Consider the following 16,832-nt stretch of genomic DNA (forward strand, 5'->3'; position numbering starts at 1 on the left):
TGTTATTTTGGGAGACGGCAAGGCAAAAAACCTAACTTGGATATTTAGTGAATGCGGGTATGTCATCATGCTTATTTCTTTATTATTATTGAATAAGTTCTTTTCAGCAGTGACATCACCAGCCTCCTCCACACCTGCTTTAAAAGAATTGCTCGACTTTATTTTGCTGTCTACATTAATAGCATCAAAGGGCAACTGACCCTCCTGACTTGAATTGTGCAACTTAGACGCCAGACAATAACAGCAATAAAAGCCTAATAATGAACATGATTGAACTGAAGGCTGAGTGAATACATTAGATCCTTCCTATCGTGCTCTCGCTCAATGAAACCAAAGCTTTATCGTGCAAACATTTGAATATGCACTTTATGTTACAGCACTTTAGGTCTTACATAAAATATGCTCTGATGCAGCCCTAGCACTCATGTGTGGGATAATGATGTATGTATAGATATAGCTCTTAATAGAGGATGTGCAAGAGATATTGTAAGTGTTTCAATATTTTATAATAGAACCTAAGTCTGGGATAGTGTATAAGTTAAATATACAAACTGTCATGAAAATGTTTTTTTTTTTAAAGTGCAATATACCTAACTAACACTTTGTAAATCCGCTAAACACATCTGGATTATAAAAAGCAGTCACATGGTTCTGGTGTGACCTGTTTCTTGATAAATTCTGATATTTACCTTCTGTCCCAGGCTCAATATTTGGCCTGAATAATACATGAAGGCAATCAATGAGAAGAAAGTCACGTTTTTATAATTCTGTCCTGTTTGCCATATTAAGTATGGAACGGGAATCCTTACACAATGGCTCAATTTCAATTGTTCATTGCGTTTGCTAACCTAAACACTGCAGATGCCCTCTGAATCATTAAAATATGGCAGCGATGCTGCTCTTTGATCAGTTCTCAGCTTCCCCATTAGCCAGTGTGCTTTGCTCTGAATATAGAGGCCCGCCTGCCTCTCGTAGCCCAACATTGACGGCTGCAGTCTTTTATTAGATACTTGACAGACATCTCTTCACCTCCTCTCAAAGAAGTCTCATCAAAACGTGGACAGCCCGGGATAGTGTCACTCTAACTTTCTATTTCCTTCTCTCTTCACCGTCTTCCTTTCTTAACGGTTGTCTTCAGTACCTCCTTGCCTTCCAGCTTCACCTTACTGTCTTTCATTGTGACCTCCTACCTCCACACACACTGCATCTGCTCTGCTTCATCCCCCTTGCAGAATGTTTGATGTTGGAGGCCAACGCTCGGAGAGAAAGAAGTGGATCCACTGTTTTGAAGGAGTTACAGCCATTATTTTTTGTGTTGCGTTGAGTGCTTATGACCTGGTGCTGGCTGAGGATGAGGAGATGGTAAGCAAAAAGTCCACCTTGTAGCATGTGTGTCTTCATTTGCATTAATTAGATAACATTACAAGCTTTATAAATCTGCTATTTGGCTAATTTGCAGCATTAGATACTTCAAACTGTTAGCCATAACAAGGCAGTTAAAATCACCCATCCCCTTTATTATACCTCAACAACAATTGTGAGGTTCAGGTGGTGATATTGTCTCAATGGTTTACAGTTGAACCAATGGCGTGTAATTATGTTATAAAAGCAATTTTCTTTTGCTGCTTACGAATTTAACGTAAGTGCTCAGAAGAGACCTGCATGGCCAACAGAAGCTCTGCACTGGTTATTTCTCTCATTTTAAAATGTAAACAACAGTGTCCCCTGGTGGCAGCTCTGATATCTTGTATTTCAGCCATGACCAACTTTTGTCCATTTCTTTTTTTTAGAACCGAATGCACGAGAGCATGAAGCTGTTTGACTCCATCTGTAACAACAAGTGGTTCACTGAGACCTCCATCATCCTCTTCCTCAACAAGAAGGATCTCTTTGAGGAGAAGATTACTCGCAGTCCCCTTAACATCTGCTATCCAGAATACACAGGTACACAGTGTTTTAATAGTTACATATATTCAGTCCAACCACAGGCAAGTTGATGGCTCACGACCAAATCACAACACAAGAGAAATTACATCGTAATAACAAATCCCTTCCTCGTCCTTCCAAACGGTTGCTTCCTAGGAGCCAACAAGTTTGATGAAGCAGCAAGTTACATTCAGACCAAGTTTGAGGACCTGAACAAGAAAAAGGACACAAAGGAGATCTACACCCACTTCACCTGTGCCACTGACACAAAGAACGTGCAGTTTGTCTTTGACGCCGTCACTGACGTCATCATTAAGAACAACCTAAAAGACTGTGGTCTTTTCTAAAGGTATGTGTATGATGGAATACAAGTGTGTGTGTGTGTGTGGTGGGGAAGGAGGGGGGGGCGTGTGCGCGTGCGTGTATTATGGACCAGCTTTGGACGTTAGGTCATGAATGGAACATGACATCTCAAAACCTCAGCAAGTCCAACCAGAAGTTAGTAAACATAAATATAGGTCCCAGTGCTTTAAAAAGTGAAATTAAAAACTCTTCTCATTTCTTTTGATTGTATTTGTGTAATACTTTTGTTGTTTTTCTCTTTACACAGGGCGATGCCAGATGCACACAGACTGCATGAGAGACTGCAACAGCCATGTGATGATTACTGCTTTTCATAATGAAAACCATAACAGACTTGATTCCTGAAAGGGAAACCTGAAAGAAGAACAATCACTGATTTGCAGCCATCACATTATCAGTTGTGGTCATGTTTTTTTCATATATATTTCTTACTGGTTTTGTTGTTCTCATACTATTCATACTCAGTGCCTGTAAGTAAGTGTGTGTGTGTGTGTGTGTGTGTGTGTGTGTGTGTGTGTGTGTGTATATATATATAGATATAGATATATATAGATATAGAGATATATATATATAAACATATATATATATATATATATATATCTATATAGATATCTATATAGATATAGATATCTATATATCTATATAGATATCTATATAGATATCTATATAGATATAGATATCTATATATCTAGATCTAGATATATATATCTATATATCTAGATCTAGATATATATATTTATATATCTAGATCTAGATATATATATATATCTAGATCTAGATATATATATATATATATATATATATATATCTAGATCTAGATCTAGATATATATCTAGATCTAGATATATATTGATCATGGACCCCTTACTGGTTTTTGAATTGGATTTGTAACCTAAATGATAATCAAGTGGCTCAAGTGAAAGATGATTGCTTAAAGAGGAAATGGTTTGATTATAATAAGCCATGTTCTTATCATGCAACATGGCAGAGAGAAATACAGTAAAATATAAATATTTTCCATCCTTAAAAGGCTTCCAAGAACCAGTTTACACTGTATTTATCTTTACAGATCTCTCTGGGTTTTTTTAGGTTTTCATTTTACTGTCCTTGTTTGCTTTCATCTGTTAAGGTAAAAAATACAGTTAAAAAAGAAATCAACTTTTTAGAAAAATCACATTAACTTATGTTTACTAATGTTAGCATTTTATTAACCTTTTGACCGCACAGAGCTTATTTTTAGAAGAAAAACAAGCATGATAATTCAAATGGATAAAGGGAAAGTGTTATTTTGTACAATGTTTACACAATCGACATTCACAGTTGTATTATAGTGCGTTGTCCTGCATGACTGTCCATAGATTAGCTTGTACCCGCCACACACTGAATAACATTCCTTAAGTACCTTCTTTGAAGAAATAAAACAGAACCGCTTATGTGTCACATTAAGATATCTGCAAGATGTTTCACTGCTTATGTCTGTTCCTAAATGATTAGTTTTGTGCCATTTGTTCCACTCCAAGTCTTCTTACATATGTTTGTGCCTTGATATCTGTTTACACTTGTTCTTTAGAGACATGCTATCTCCATAGTGTGAATTAGGGCTATTTATACTCCACTTCGGTTCACATAACTCATGATTTAAGCTTATGCCTCACCACATGGAGACAAATGGATGATAGTTGGTCACTAATATTAAGATGATAGTACTTTACTTGTTAAATGTAAATAAAGGTTTACTCACATGATCTTTTTATTCTACAATGTAATGTGTCAAATGGAAATGCACAAAACCCATATTCTGATCTGCTATGTTTGGATCAAACGTCTACTAAAAATAAAGTCAAAATTAATATAGAAAGAGGACTATAGTATACATTGTTTATTCTTTGAGGTAAATATGTGATGGATAAATAATGTGTTGTGTGCCATTGGGGGGAAAGTAACTGTATAATATAATGAAGTATTGTAAATATAATTTTAAAGATACGGGAGTACTTTCATTGTATCCTCCTTCTATTCCACTAGGGGGCAATACATTTTTACAACCCCGTTCTTATGTTTATATACAGTATGTAGTGGTTGGACGGTTGCAGCAAGTAAGCAAACAAGATAAAGAAAGTAACTTAATTAATGCACAGTTTATCACATTGATTCTGATTATTTTTTGTTTTGTGTTCAAAAACAATAAAGGTGGTTAAGTAAAGCAAAGTGTGTGAAGTGAGGGTTAAAATACATTCCTTATGTTAATATGTATGCAATAAAACCTCACTCTTACTTAATTAATCCTTTGGCACTTGACATTTCCAAAGGTCTCCTTTTAGAATGTTAAAAACTAGACTTAAAGATCCACTACTGTAATAGATTGTTAAAACTGTAAAAGACTTTATACACATTACCCCAGTGATATGACACATGACCTCTGTCCTTCACTCTTGAGGTACATCGTGCTGATAATACTTATACTTTGGTATGATTTTGAATGCAGGACTTTTGCTTGTAATTGACTGTTTTACAACGTTGCATTGGTACTTTTAAAGCAGTTTTCTTCCACTTTCTGAATTTCAAAACAGTGAAAGTGTTAACAACAGATGAAGTGAGGATGCGCAGTCATGATTGGTTTAATGGTGAAAGAATTTATGCATTGCTCATATTTAAAAAAAAAAGATAAAGGCTTACTTAAATACTATCTGATAAATGATAACTGTGAGATCCTGTCTGCAAAGATCCACTAGGGGGCAATATGTAGATTTTAATAAAGCCACACATGCAAACAAAGACTTCTCAGCCTTTTTTTTTAACTTTTTTTTAATTTTTTTATTTTTTTTACAAAAGTAGCGTTTCACTCTCCATTAACGTTGGCCTTCACAGCTTTGTGTAACTAAAATAAAGCGTGGTGATATAAATAAAGTATTGAATATACAATCAATGTCTGAGGTTTGGAACACAGAAAGGTATAAATGGTTGAATTATTTTTTTTTTAATGTTCTCTTTATTGTTAATGAAAAATGTTGTTTTTGTATCCAACTCTGGAGCGTCCTCACAGAGTAATACAACCCCACAAAGTTACAGTAGGAACCGCTGTAATTACACGGGGAGGTGTCTAGTTTCAGGCGACTTGCTATTGGCTGGTTGTGTGATGCGCTGCGCTGATTGGCTGCAGCAAAAAAGCTCAACATCGTCAAAGTCTGCTGACAGACCTTCATCTGGTTCAGATGAGGGAACACGCAGAGCAGCGCACCATCTCTACTGTAAGTGTGTGCAGCTGCGGATTGTGCTTTCATTAACTCCGAATCAAATGCAAAGGTGAGTGTTATTGGCCCACTAATACCTTGCTAAAGTAAAAGTGTAATATTTGTGAAAAACGCCCATCATTTATTCTAATGCATTGTTTTTTTTGTTGCAGAAACAATTAACAATATTTGGAACTTCACTAAAGATATTTACTCACAGAAAATGGTAAGTTTTATCCACTTTTTTTTTATTATACTTTGACAGTTTCGTGGATGCATGCATTGACTTAATTGTAAGCGTGCAAAGGTCGAGGCTCAAAACCTTGAGGAGAAGTTTTTTTTCAGCGCAAGCAGTGTACATTTTGTACATATTCTTAAAGTTTTTCCTGTAATGATTGTTGTTTTTAGAAAGCAAGAATGTTTCTCCATGTCACAGTTAATTCACACCACACTGTCCTTACTAAATGCATACAACTGGGTGAATCACTTCTCGTTGTGTGAAGGCAGCCAAGGAGAACAGGACATTTTAAGAGGTGCAGACTGACCACAGAGTCCCACTGAGGATGTGTCTGTATGTCAGATTAGTCTCCCCCGGGGGCCAAATGGTTCAGCACCCACAGCTGTGATAACATCAGAGCATTGTGGTGTCCGTACATTTCCTTGCCAAGACTGACAGGACAAGGTGGTTCAACAAACTAAATATTATAAGAACTTGGGTGACAACTAAAAAGTCGAGCTACTCATTTTTGGAGGATTTTTCAGAGTTTGCTTGTCACAGGAATGGTTTAGATGGAAGAGTATTGTGACATTTTGCATTGATTTCAGTTAGTCTGAAGACTGGAAAATGATTTGATTCACATATTAACTGTGTAATTCCAACATGGTGCCGTCATTTCCTGCATTATAATACAGTTCAGTCAACAAGCTGCGAGTTAGGGGAAATCCAGAAAAGACCTCCTCCACGGTTCAGCTCGACTTTGTTCAAACTTTCCCTCCCACTTTAGAAGGCAAACGTTTGTCCTTGTGTAAAATCTGCATCCTGTTCTACAGTTTTCATTTTCCGTCTCCATAAAGCTGCTCGGAGGTTTTTTAGGAATGCTTCACTTGTTATATGGTCATAGATCAGAGTGATCTCAGCTGGTAAAAATCTTATTGGCCCACTTATGAAAATAACAGCAACACCAACTGTGTTAGAGCTAGACCAGCCAGGGCATGATGGGATGTGTTGGAAGCCAGCCTGACTGCTCTGTCGGCTCCTGCAAAAGTCGATCAAAGTGTTTTGGTGAAAAGAGTTGACTTTATATGAATTCTGCCTGCACCACTGAGTCTCTGGATCTTTCTTTTAGCTGTGTTTAGGAGATTCTACTGACTGCCTCCGGGACCAGATGCACCAGATGATGAGATCCTTGCAGGACCTGAAACAGATAAGCAGACCGAGGCCACTGAGTGAACCATGTGCTCGGTCCTTCGCTGTGACTCGGCTCTGCAAACAGAGGGCACAGCAAGAGCGACTCACTCGTCTACGTGTTTCGGACGCCAGCGAAGCCAGCACGTATGACTCTGCCTGCTGCCTGGCCAGCCCCCTGGAGGAAGAGGAAGAGCATCAGCAGCATGAGCGCTTGGCACAAGGCTCCCCAAGTAGTGTAAAGAGTCTGGACTTTGACTCGGGCTACTCTGAGGCTTCTTGGCAAGATGAAGGTGTGGTACTAAGGAGGACCAGGAATGTGCGAGTCTCCTCTTCTGCCTGCCTCCGAACCAACAGAGGACCTTCTGGCCGGATCCGGCCCAAATCGACCTCGGACGCTTGCCTGGAGTGCTGGACCTCATTTGAGGCCAGTAACCCAGAGGACTGGACCACATCGCTGCTGAGCCGCAGCAGAAACAGACAGCCTCTGGTGCTTGGGGACAACAGCTTTGCTGACCTAATACAGAACTGGCTGGACCTACCAGAATGTCCTGAGCCAGCAGAACCAAAGCCCCATGCGGGCCGCCGCCTTGCCAAAGACATTTTGATCAACATGCGGCGGAGACTAGCAGGGATGTCTAAAGGTGTGGAGGTGAGGCCGAGGCCTGCAGACTCCACAAGGCTCATCCGGGCTACAGAGGCTCCCAAACGGATGTCCTGTCCAGTGGGACTCCAGGCTCTCAAACCCTTCTTCCACCAGTCCCACACAGGCCTCCATCAACCGGACACTGACTTCTACCAGTTCACTGCTCTGATGAAGACAGGCAGCCGGCAGCCCATCATATGCAATGACATTATTGGATACATTTAGGTGACGCTGTACCTTCCGGACTGATCTTAAACAGAAATTTGAATAAAATGGTTATGTTTTCAGAATTGTATTTTGTCCACAATGTTGATACACCTGGAATAAAAGTTTATTTTAGATTTAATGAAAGTTTTCTGTTCCTGCCTGAGTTTGAGCAGTGCCAACTCTTGAAATAGTATTATTGTAGCTATGACGCATTCAGTATTAAGCTTTTTCTCAATTCTTCATGTGCCGTATAATATTTAAGCACACAGTTAGTAGTTGTGGAGGGGGATCTTTTTTTTTCTTGAAGAAAATCGATAGAATAGATACCTGCTCACTTCTCCTATGCAAGGTACACTTTATTTTATCTTTTGGCCTGATGGACCTTCATCAAAGCTCAAAGCTTTTCATTCGTTTTAAATTTTTTTTTATACTTTCAGCACATTATTTAAGATCAAGCCAGGCGGAAAGGTCGTTGTCCTACATTTATTTAAGAAAAAATAACTATCAACATGTAAGCTTATTAACAACCGACACAGACTCTTAAGCTTTCTATATTCAACACCATCTTTTCCTGGTTAAAACAGGGGCTCGGGTGCAGTGTGATCATGGTAAAGTATGATTGTGAGGGAACTGAAGTCTCTCAGTGAAGTACACAGATGGTTCCTCATAGATATTTCTTAAATTATATGAATCACAAACACACAAACACACATGCAGTGAAAAATACCCCTTAAGTAGTAATAAAGCCATCAAATTACAGCCAACTGGAAAAGCAGATGAGAGCGGCTTCTCCACACTGACCAGCTCTGAGATTCTTCTGGGAAGGAGGGGGAAGGATGCTGGTGTGTTTGGAGTGAGATTTAAACAAGACAGCTGTGTCCAGATGGTTAGAGCACCCCGGGACCGTCAAAGCACTGTACCTCGTGTGCCAAGGGCCTGTTCGGACTGACCTGATTTAAACCTTGAAACCCAGCCAGCACTGCCCCAGCAGCTCCAGATCATCTAATCCAAATGCCGTGTCATCTTCACAACCTCTCAGCCCGACTGCTCCAAAGACACATTTTTCTTTTAAATGAAAACCAGAAGTCAGCGAATGGAATTTTTTGGTAACAATAAGGAAATTAAATGGTATGGTTTTGCTGTTAAATCAAAAAAGAGAAAAAGCATAATAATCTTAGGGCATGGTGATTCTTCATACATGATTCATAATAAAATGATCACAGTACACCAGAGAAATAATGAAAAACATATTTGTGGAAGAAAAAGGTAGAGAAAACGGTAGATGCTGGAACAAATCATTTGTAAACAACAGCTAGATCAACAAAATGAGTGTTTTTAGCTGATATGATGTCACAGGAATGTTAAGTTTGCTTTGTCCGATTGAAAGTGTTCCATGTGATGACTTTTCAATGGAAACTCTGTGGAAACTTTGTACTAGTGGCTTCACAAGAGCATGTATCTGATAGGTGGGACTGTCTCACAGTCCTCATCTTCAGTAAACGAGGGGATCAACTCCAGCATCTTCTTGTGTGGAGGAATCTCTTCCTTGGTGACCATCGTCACCAAAGCAGAAACACTGCAAAAACATACAGTATACGTAAGCTTCGACTTGGAAAAGAGTATGAATGATGGACATTTACAAATTCTAAAATAATATCATTATAAAGAGTCTTACATTTGCAATAATCTAGCTTTTAAAAAAGTGTCATCATCAACAAGGCCATACATATTGGTGTCTTCAGTAAGGAGATCAGCTAGTTCTTATTATCAACACATCCCATGAAAAGACTGAAAGCAATTCATTCATCCTAATATCAAGTATGTATGTATTGAAAAGTTTTATGAAGCGTAATCTTCTCTGAGACAGACCGCCACAATTGTTGTTAGTCCCACATACACCATTCTGCTGCTGGAAATACTCAACAGCCACACAAAAAAGTGTATTAACCAGTGGCTGAAAATAGTCCAACAAAAATACTTTTTACTATTCACTGCTGTTCACGTACGTTTTTTTAAATGTATTTTTACTACAGTGCCCAGCTGTTTGAAGAAACTATTTAATTGTTTTTTTTAAATGAACATATTTGTAACCTGTTTTTAATTTACACCTTCAGTTGGAAGGATTGATTTTTGCGACAAAGACCAGGTTAGAAACGTCAGGAAAGTATTGAGAAAAAACTGCTAGCTTTGGTCTTTTTATGTAAATTTTGACAGTAACAGAAACATGCAATACTAGACACTATACAAGTGAAATGATATTGAATAACTTTTTTTAGTTTTAAGTTCCCCCTCACAGGCCCAACACAGGAAGCTTGGAGCAGGGCGACAGCACAGGAAGTGACTACTGGAGAAAACATTTGTCATGTGTGGCCTGCTGTGCACATGGCCAACACTCTGCCCCTCTCCCACCACAGCCCAATCTAACCTCAACAGATCTAACCTCCTCAGAGACTTGAGCGTCATAAACGTCATGGACATACACACAGACTGGTTCAAGGTGAACACGAAGACCTTACAGCAAGAATCAGGAAAAGACTGATACCAGTCGAACTTTACATTTACACATGATTGCCTTTAAAACTTCTGTTAAACCAGATTTATTACAGTTTTCCTCCTCTTCCTTGGATTCAAACATCCCTGAGGGTGCATATTCTGCTGCGTTACAGTTGTTGATGTGGAGAGTTCACAACACAAGGCACCTCATACATTTCGAACACCCCAGGGCTTATAATGTGCTGCAACCCTGAACAGGCTCCGACTTAGTGACTGCTCACGTGCAGAATAAAAAGGTTTGCACTAATTTTACTCTTAAACTCTTCTCCTCAACAAACAGACGGAAACCCGATGCGGATCGGTCTCACTCGTCAGGGTTCAGTGATGCATGTGAGTGTGTCAACAGGCTCTCTGCTCGCAGGCTCAGAGGAAACACCTCATCCTGCCATTAGCCTCTAAACCAACAAAGGGAGGCTGCATGTTGTGATTGTTGATGTAGCAGGGTTGTGTGCAATGTGTGGCAATGCATATGGAAAATTGTCTTTGTCTTAGCTAGGCATACCTCTGCTGAAGCCTCTCTTCTTGCCCCCTGTATAAGATAGCTGGTCCATAGTAGAGCTCAAAGATGGTCAAACTGTATTGATCCTGCACAAAGAAAATATTTAATTAAATGCACAGTACAATATAACAAAGCAATGAAGTGTAAAAGAGGTAATTTCCACAAAAACAGCAGTCCACAGTGCTACAGGTCTGATGCTGACATGTGGCCTCAAACGTCTGCAGTTCAGGAAGCTCTTCAGTGTCTCCGCAAACCAACCAGGGGGAAACCGACCAGTCAAAGGTTAAATGAAACATGGAGCAAATAGGATCACTTGCCAATGTATTCTCCCTTTGCCTCCTTCGAACGAACTTCCACAGAATTAATAAATCAAAAGTCTGTTCAGGGCAAGACGTTACATGCATAAAAAAAACAAAAACACGGAGTCATGTGCATATGCATTTCTACTGCAAGGGGCCTATGTTATATTATAAAGACATACTGCATATGAAAGAGCATCAGAAGTGTACTTACTCCTTTTGGATATGCAGATGAGTATACTGGTTGCAATTGGGATGTGAGGTATCTTCTATAAATGTTCATTGTTTTCAGGGTTACTATGGTGTGCAATCACCGGATCAACCAGCTTATGATCAACTACTTGTTCCATGTTTTTAGTTAAAGAACAAACATTGTAATATTTAGGAAGTGATAGCTTGTCAATGTTGTGAAAACTTGTGTCACCTGTTCGGGATTGGATGGGATTGGTACAGTCCTGACATGTTTATCGTCTTATCTAATAGTTTTACTTTGGTGTGAACTTTGTGCAATGCAGTACTTGAATCATACAACCTAAGTTGTGTGAAAATAATAGAGGCCTTGAAGCAAAAGTTTGACATTTTAGGAAATGTAACTGCTTTCTTGCAGAGAGTTAGGTTCCAGGATTGGTGGAACAACTCTCATGTCTGTCTGCTAAATATGGAGCTGCCACGAGCAGCTGTCTAACTTAGCACAATAACTTGAAACAGAGGAAATTCGCTGCCTGGCTCCAGCCAAAGGTAACAAAAGTCACCTCCTAGCGCCTCCAAAACTCCCCATTATGTCACATCTCAAAAACCAACATGTAAAAACAATAAATCTGGTGTCAGTTGAGCATGTATGAATATTATACATATGAACTGAGAAAAAGGTTCCAAATGTTTGAAAGAAAGTTGATGAACCTTCCTCCAGGAGTCCTGAAGGTGTGAGTGGAAGGTGTAAAGTGGCCAGTAATCGAAACAATTGTGTGCACTGGAGGAAAGTGAAGGGGTTATGGGATAAAAGGAAAATAATATGCACTCAGTAGCACTGGGTGTGAGGAGAGTGCATGTTTACTTGCTAAAAAAAAAAGAGAAGACAGACGTACCGAGATATACTGGATCAGTTCTCTCAAGGTCATTTCCTGCTGACCGTTGTGTCTGCCCACAACACGGAAGTCATCCCACAGGGTGTATTCCCTTCCGTTGACCTGCCGATAGACACACACACACACACACACACACACACACGCACACACACGCACACACACACAGACAGTTGACAGATGAAGTACTACTTGCGTTGAGGGGTGTTCGGAAAATGTTGGGGTCAGGAGCACGAGTCCCGGACACTAAGAGGCAGCGGGACTGCAGTTTTCATCGCTGTGTTATGGAGCAGCTGAGAACAATCAGCAGCTCTCTGAGAGGCGCAGCAGCGACCCAAACAAGCCACAAAGAGGTCAAGATGGGGCTTTCTCGAATATGATGAAGTTACCCTCTTGCTTTTCTCAAGTTTCCGTCGACAACACTTCTCAGTCCTGCTCTACTGAAAAAAAACATGCAACCATGTCAGTGTAGTTTGGGCTTTTTTTTAGTTTGCTGCTTATAAAACATCTGTGAACACTGTTAGCTCCGGGCTAAGAAATAACAGCATTAGAATTTTTCCAGACACCTTGCCAGATTGCACTTCTTGTAGCTGCAGTCTAAGCTTTGAGAGGCCATTTTCAGTTTATTTGTCAACGGACAGATATTGGTTTTCACGTGCCACTCTGTATTTACCATATTCATCATAATCCACACGTGTAGGACATAAAGTGAAAACCTGACCTCACCTGACCTGAAATGAATTAGTCACATGCAAAAAATATGTCAAAATGTGAAATGCATTCAGACGACCCTGATGACACAGGCGCCGTCTGGTGAGAGAAGTTGTGAAGATCAAAACTTGGCTCAAGAAGTGAATACCAAAGCTCCGGCTAAACCTGGGTCCAATTATTTCTGCTCCAGCAGCCAAGGGGAACTTTTCGACGAGACCTCACAGCTCCCACCACTTACGGGGTTTGGGGTTATGGAGACTTGAACCTCTCCTCAAGTCTGACAGGGTGTCTCGGTTCTTTGTCCCCCTTTCAAACAAAGACCGTTTTGTTTGCAAGATGCACATTGTATCCCCTGGTCATGTCATTTTCTGCTTTAGTTTATGCAGAGTGAATTATCAGTACAACCTCAAACTTTCTATGGCAAAACAGAACTTAAGCCTGGAGTGAAATACACTTGTAGAACAAAAGACCATTATTTAAAATGATCTAGCAAATGCAAAGTCCTTGTCAGACTTTAAAAAAAAGTCCTCTTTTGTTCAGCAACTTTTTTATGAGCACTCTTGTGTGTAGATGCATATTTTACACAATGTTAAGCAGGCACAAAGGCTATTTTTACTTTTCCCCCTCCCTTCCTCTCGCTCATATTTGTTGCACAACTCTGGAAAGGACCTGAAGCTAATCAACTCCCCCATCAGTTCATGTGTAGAGCAACGTCAACTATTCAACACTATCGGGAAGAACAAAATAAGCAAGAACTCTGGAACTGATCTGGTAGCTGGAAACAATTACAAATGGTTCCCCATAAGCACAACTGCATCCATAAAAATAATAAAAAAAATCGGCACAAAGAAACCGTTATCTCTGGGTAAAGAGAAGGAATGTGAGGGAGAGAGTCAATGTTTTCTTCTTAAAGTAACATTGAACCAACTTAACTGTGTGGAAAATAACACAAAACAGCTTAATTGGGAGTTAAAATGCAATTATCTTGTCCTGTGTTATATACAGACACATGTGTATCCATTGTTATATTGTTAAACCAATAGTGCTCATGGTAGAAACTGCTGTTATAAAAAGACCAATCAAAAGTGAGAGATGAGGAGTTATATTACATAATATAACATAAGTTCATGGCAACACACATTAGAAACGGGTAGAGCTAAACTAAAGCGATAGAAGGACACAAATAGTCTCCTACTTGACACCTTTTTCAACCTCAGGAAAGTCTCATATATGTATTCAATATTGCTGTCCTATCTCATGGTGTGTCTCCAAATCCAGGTCTGTTTAGACACAAAGATGGTGGTCGGGATTCTGGGTTGTTAGACTTCAGAGAATGAGGATGATAAAACTTCACGGGCCTGAGTGGAATAACGCTGTGGTGTTTATTTAAGCATATACTCTGTTGTCTCTGTTGTTGCAGGGGGGCCAAATCTCTCATCTGTTGTTTACATGTTGTACTCTGTATTATAATTGGGGCTTTGGACTTCCCTTTAAAACATGATACAATTGGTCTTCACAAAATAAAGGAACACAATGACGTTTCAAATCTTTGACCGCTTCTCACTTCACTACTTTGCACGTCATAGTTTCACTGATGCAATGGACCATCACAGACACTGTTTGAATGTAAATTATCCTAAGCATGGTGGTCGTATCAACTTCAGTCACAATTTGGAAACACCATCATTTCCATTTACGGCAAGAGCAACACAAATCATCTGACTTCACTCTTTTTTACAGGATGTGTAAACATTTTTTTAAAGGTTAGGGTTAGACCAAATTTTATATATAATATTAGTGGCCTCTAAATTATCAAACATTATGCTCATTATAAATTCTCCGAAAAGCTCCCCTATATCTGACATGAACAGCCCAAACTTCCAGTTACTTCCTCTTGTTGACAGGAAGCCTGTCAAGCTCCCCTGCTCTTCCTGACAAATGTGACTATAGACAGAAACAGCTTCCAGGAAAATCTTGTCATTAAAAAAGCTGTATATCAAATACACACACATCCATTCATCTTTCCATTTGTCTGGTCCTAAAACCATGAAACTGCATATGAATAAAGAAGTAGATTACTTTAACACACAGTCGGTTGTGTACATAGAGAGAAAAATAAAAACAAATGCTTCTGTTCTTCATAAGGGGAGATGCCATAATGGCGTCATATCTATTTAAATACCCACGTCATTATTCTGTTTGCAACAGAATTCCATCCAGTCCAAATTTTAGCTTTACAGACTTACCTGATCAAAAGGTCAGAAGGTACTGGCTTGATCACAAAGTGTTATTTCCAATGTGTCACAGCACAGTCTAGGAATCTCTGAGAAGGCCTGAAAAAAAAGCCGGCCAAGTCTCCCAGTCACTCTCAGTCCCTCAATGAACCATATCAAAGGGTAGAGAATTAAAATCAGCATTACTGTGTAGTTCAAATTAATACTACAGCCTTTGTTAAATGTATTGGTTGTTGTCAAGGTGTAGTTTTTTATTGGACAAATTTTTTATTCCCATTTTAGAATCAGTTGAATGTATTTTCAATCTTAAGAGTGCTGTAAATAAACTTTATATGATTTGTGTTCTGCGCAAATCAAGAGACCCCCCAAAGACAGTTTACGAAAACAAATAAAGACCGGATACACAATTAAGTCACTGATGAAAACAACCCAAAATTAGACGCCTCTGAGATATATGTGGGGGCATGGGAATGCAGTGCAGCCAGAGGAAGTTCAGCCAAGTAAACCTGATAAAGAGGTAAAAATGAATCCCAGTCGGATTGCGATCCCTTCAGGGAACACAATTATGCTGGTCATTTTGCACAGGTCACTGCATGTGGAGTGTTATCATAACGTAAGTTCTTAATCTTGCCCTTTAAGACAATGGAGCTTTTTTTGGAGACAGGAAGCTGGGATCAGCAGGCAAAACTCGATAATACCTCCTCCTTGCAGTCTTCCACAAGAAACAGGCACGCTCCTGCGTTAGCTTCATTATCTGGACAGAATCCCAACAGTGGAAACGTTTTTTACAACCCAATGTGGCTAAAGGGCCTGTTCCTTCAAAGGCAACGCTTTTCCTTATGAGGCCTTCAACGAGAGGATCTGTGTGGTCATCTGTGTGGTCTTTTTGATCATATTTCCATTTTAAACGCGTTTAGATTCCCTTTCTAGACAATCTGGTAGTTTTTACCAAGACATTATATTCTATATTAGGTCTTAGCTGGGCCTTAAGTCAAGCTGTGTTTTCCTTCATATGAAGTGTTCATTGAACATATGGCAGTGATGCTGCTGACTCCTTTATATGCTGTGTATTGCAGAACAAGCAGGAATGCATCAAGGGTATTTCAGATATACAGTACTTGGGAAACAGTTTCATGTGGAGCGAGCAAAGCAAACCAAGACTTCCCAAATGAAGCATTTGAATCAACTTTTTACTCTATAGCCCGCTCCTTATTACTGCCTGAAGCTAGAGGCTCGAGGCAACTAGTATAATAACCCTGAAACACTGATAGCAGTGTTGGTGGTTAAGTCACATTGTGGGTAATGCAGGCATCTCTGATATTGTTAAAGAAGTCTAATGCTGAAATCGGCAGATGTAGACTACACCACTAAAGACCCTTGTAAAACCATATGTGAATCCTGTTTTGTGGTAGATGTATGTATGTTTCTATCTTGAGACATCTGGGGAAACTGTGTGTATATGTATTATATGTATAATTTTACAAAGGGACAAGAGTACTCTCATGAAAAGTGAACCTTTGTCTGATCAGGAGTGTCATCTGCTACCTGGTCACTATTGATCACCTCTGTATTTGGACTGCGATGAAGAAACAGATGGCTGAGACCTCCTACTGCTCCCACCAGACTGCAATTATTTGTCTTGAACACCCCAGAGAATTGACAGGATACCAGCCTTAC

At 39.5% G+C, this 16,832-nt stretch overlaps 3 protein-coding genes across 4 annotated transcripts in view; 2 read left to right on the forward strand and 1 right to left on the reverse strand.

The window, feature by feature from the left end:
* LOC137796231 (guanine nucleotide-binding protein G(i) subunit alpha-2) overlaps positions 1–2,807 on the forward strand; it is a 34,956-nt gene extending 32,149 nt beyond the window's left edge. Inside the window, exons 6-9 of the mRNA XM_068594033.1 lie at positions 1,233–1,362; positions 1,791–1,944; positions 2,083–2,275; positions 2,537–2,807. Of these exons, the coding sequence (XP_068450134.1) occupies positions 1,233–1,362; positions 1,791–1,944; positions 2,083–2,273 (475 nt within the window). The 3' untranslated portion in view covers positions 2,274–2,275; positions 2,537–2,807. The remainder of the gene's footprint in view (positions 1–1,232; positions 1,363–1,790; positions 1,945–2,082; positions 2,276–2,536) is intronic.
* A 2,697-nt stretch (positions 2,808–5,504) lies between these two features.
* On the forward strand, positions 5,505–7,886 carry LOC137796444 (PAK4-inhibitor inka2-like). Of its 2 annotated transcripts, XM_068594378.1 has the most exons (3): positions 5,505–5,592; positions 5,693–5,745; positions 6,866–7,886. In XM_068594378.1, exons 2-3 carry the CDS (start codon positions 5,743–5,745, stop codon positions 7,793–7,795), a joined length of 933 nt encoding a protein of 310 aa, XP_068450479.1. In that variant the 5' UTR covers positions 5,505–5,592; positions 5,693–5,742; the 3' UTR covers positions 7,796–7,886. The 2 variants fall into 2 exon arrangements, with proteins under 2 accessions (XP_068450479.1, XP_068450478.1); XM_068594377.1 differs by having other exon boundaries at positions 5,505–5,745.
* Positions 7,887–8,344: 458 nt separating this feature from the next.
* Positions 8,345–16,832, reverse strand: part of uba7 (ubiquitin-like modifier activating enzyme 7) — a 30,972-nt gene continuing 22,484 nt past the window's right edge. Inside the window, exons 22-24 of the mRNA XM_068594191.1 lie at positions 12,214–12,315; positions 10,833–10,915; positions 8,345–9,353 (exon numbers count right to left, since the gene is read on the reverse strand). Of these exons, the coding sequence (XP_068450292.1) occupies positions 9,221–9,353; positions 10,833–10,915; positions 12,214–12,315 (318 nt within the window). The 3' untranslated portion in view covers positions 8,345–9,220. The remainder of the gene's footprint in view (positions 9,354–10,832; positions 10,916–12,213; positions 12,316–16,832) is intronic.

This window comes from Clinocottus analis, unplaced genomic scaffold (assembly GCF_023055335.1).
Source record: "Clinocottus analis isolate CAN_PGR_092001 unplaced genomic scaffold, fCliAna1.0.p SCAF_3, whole genome shotgun sequence".
Taxonomy (NCBI): Eukaryota; Metazoa; Chordata; class Actinopteri; order Perciformes; family Cottidae; genus Clinocottus; species Clinocottus analis.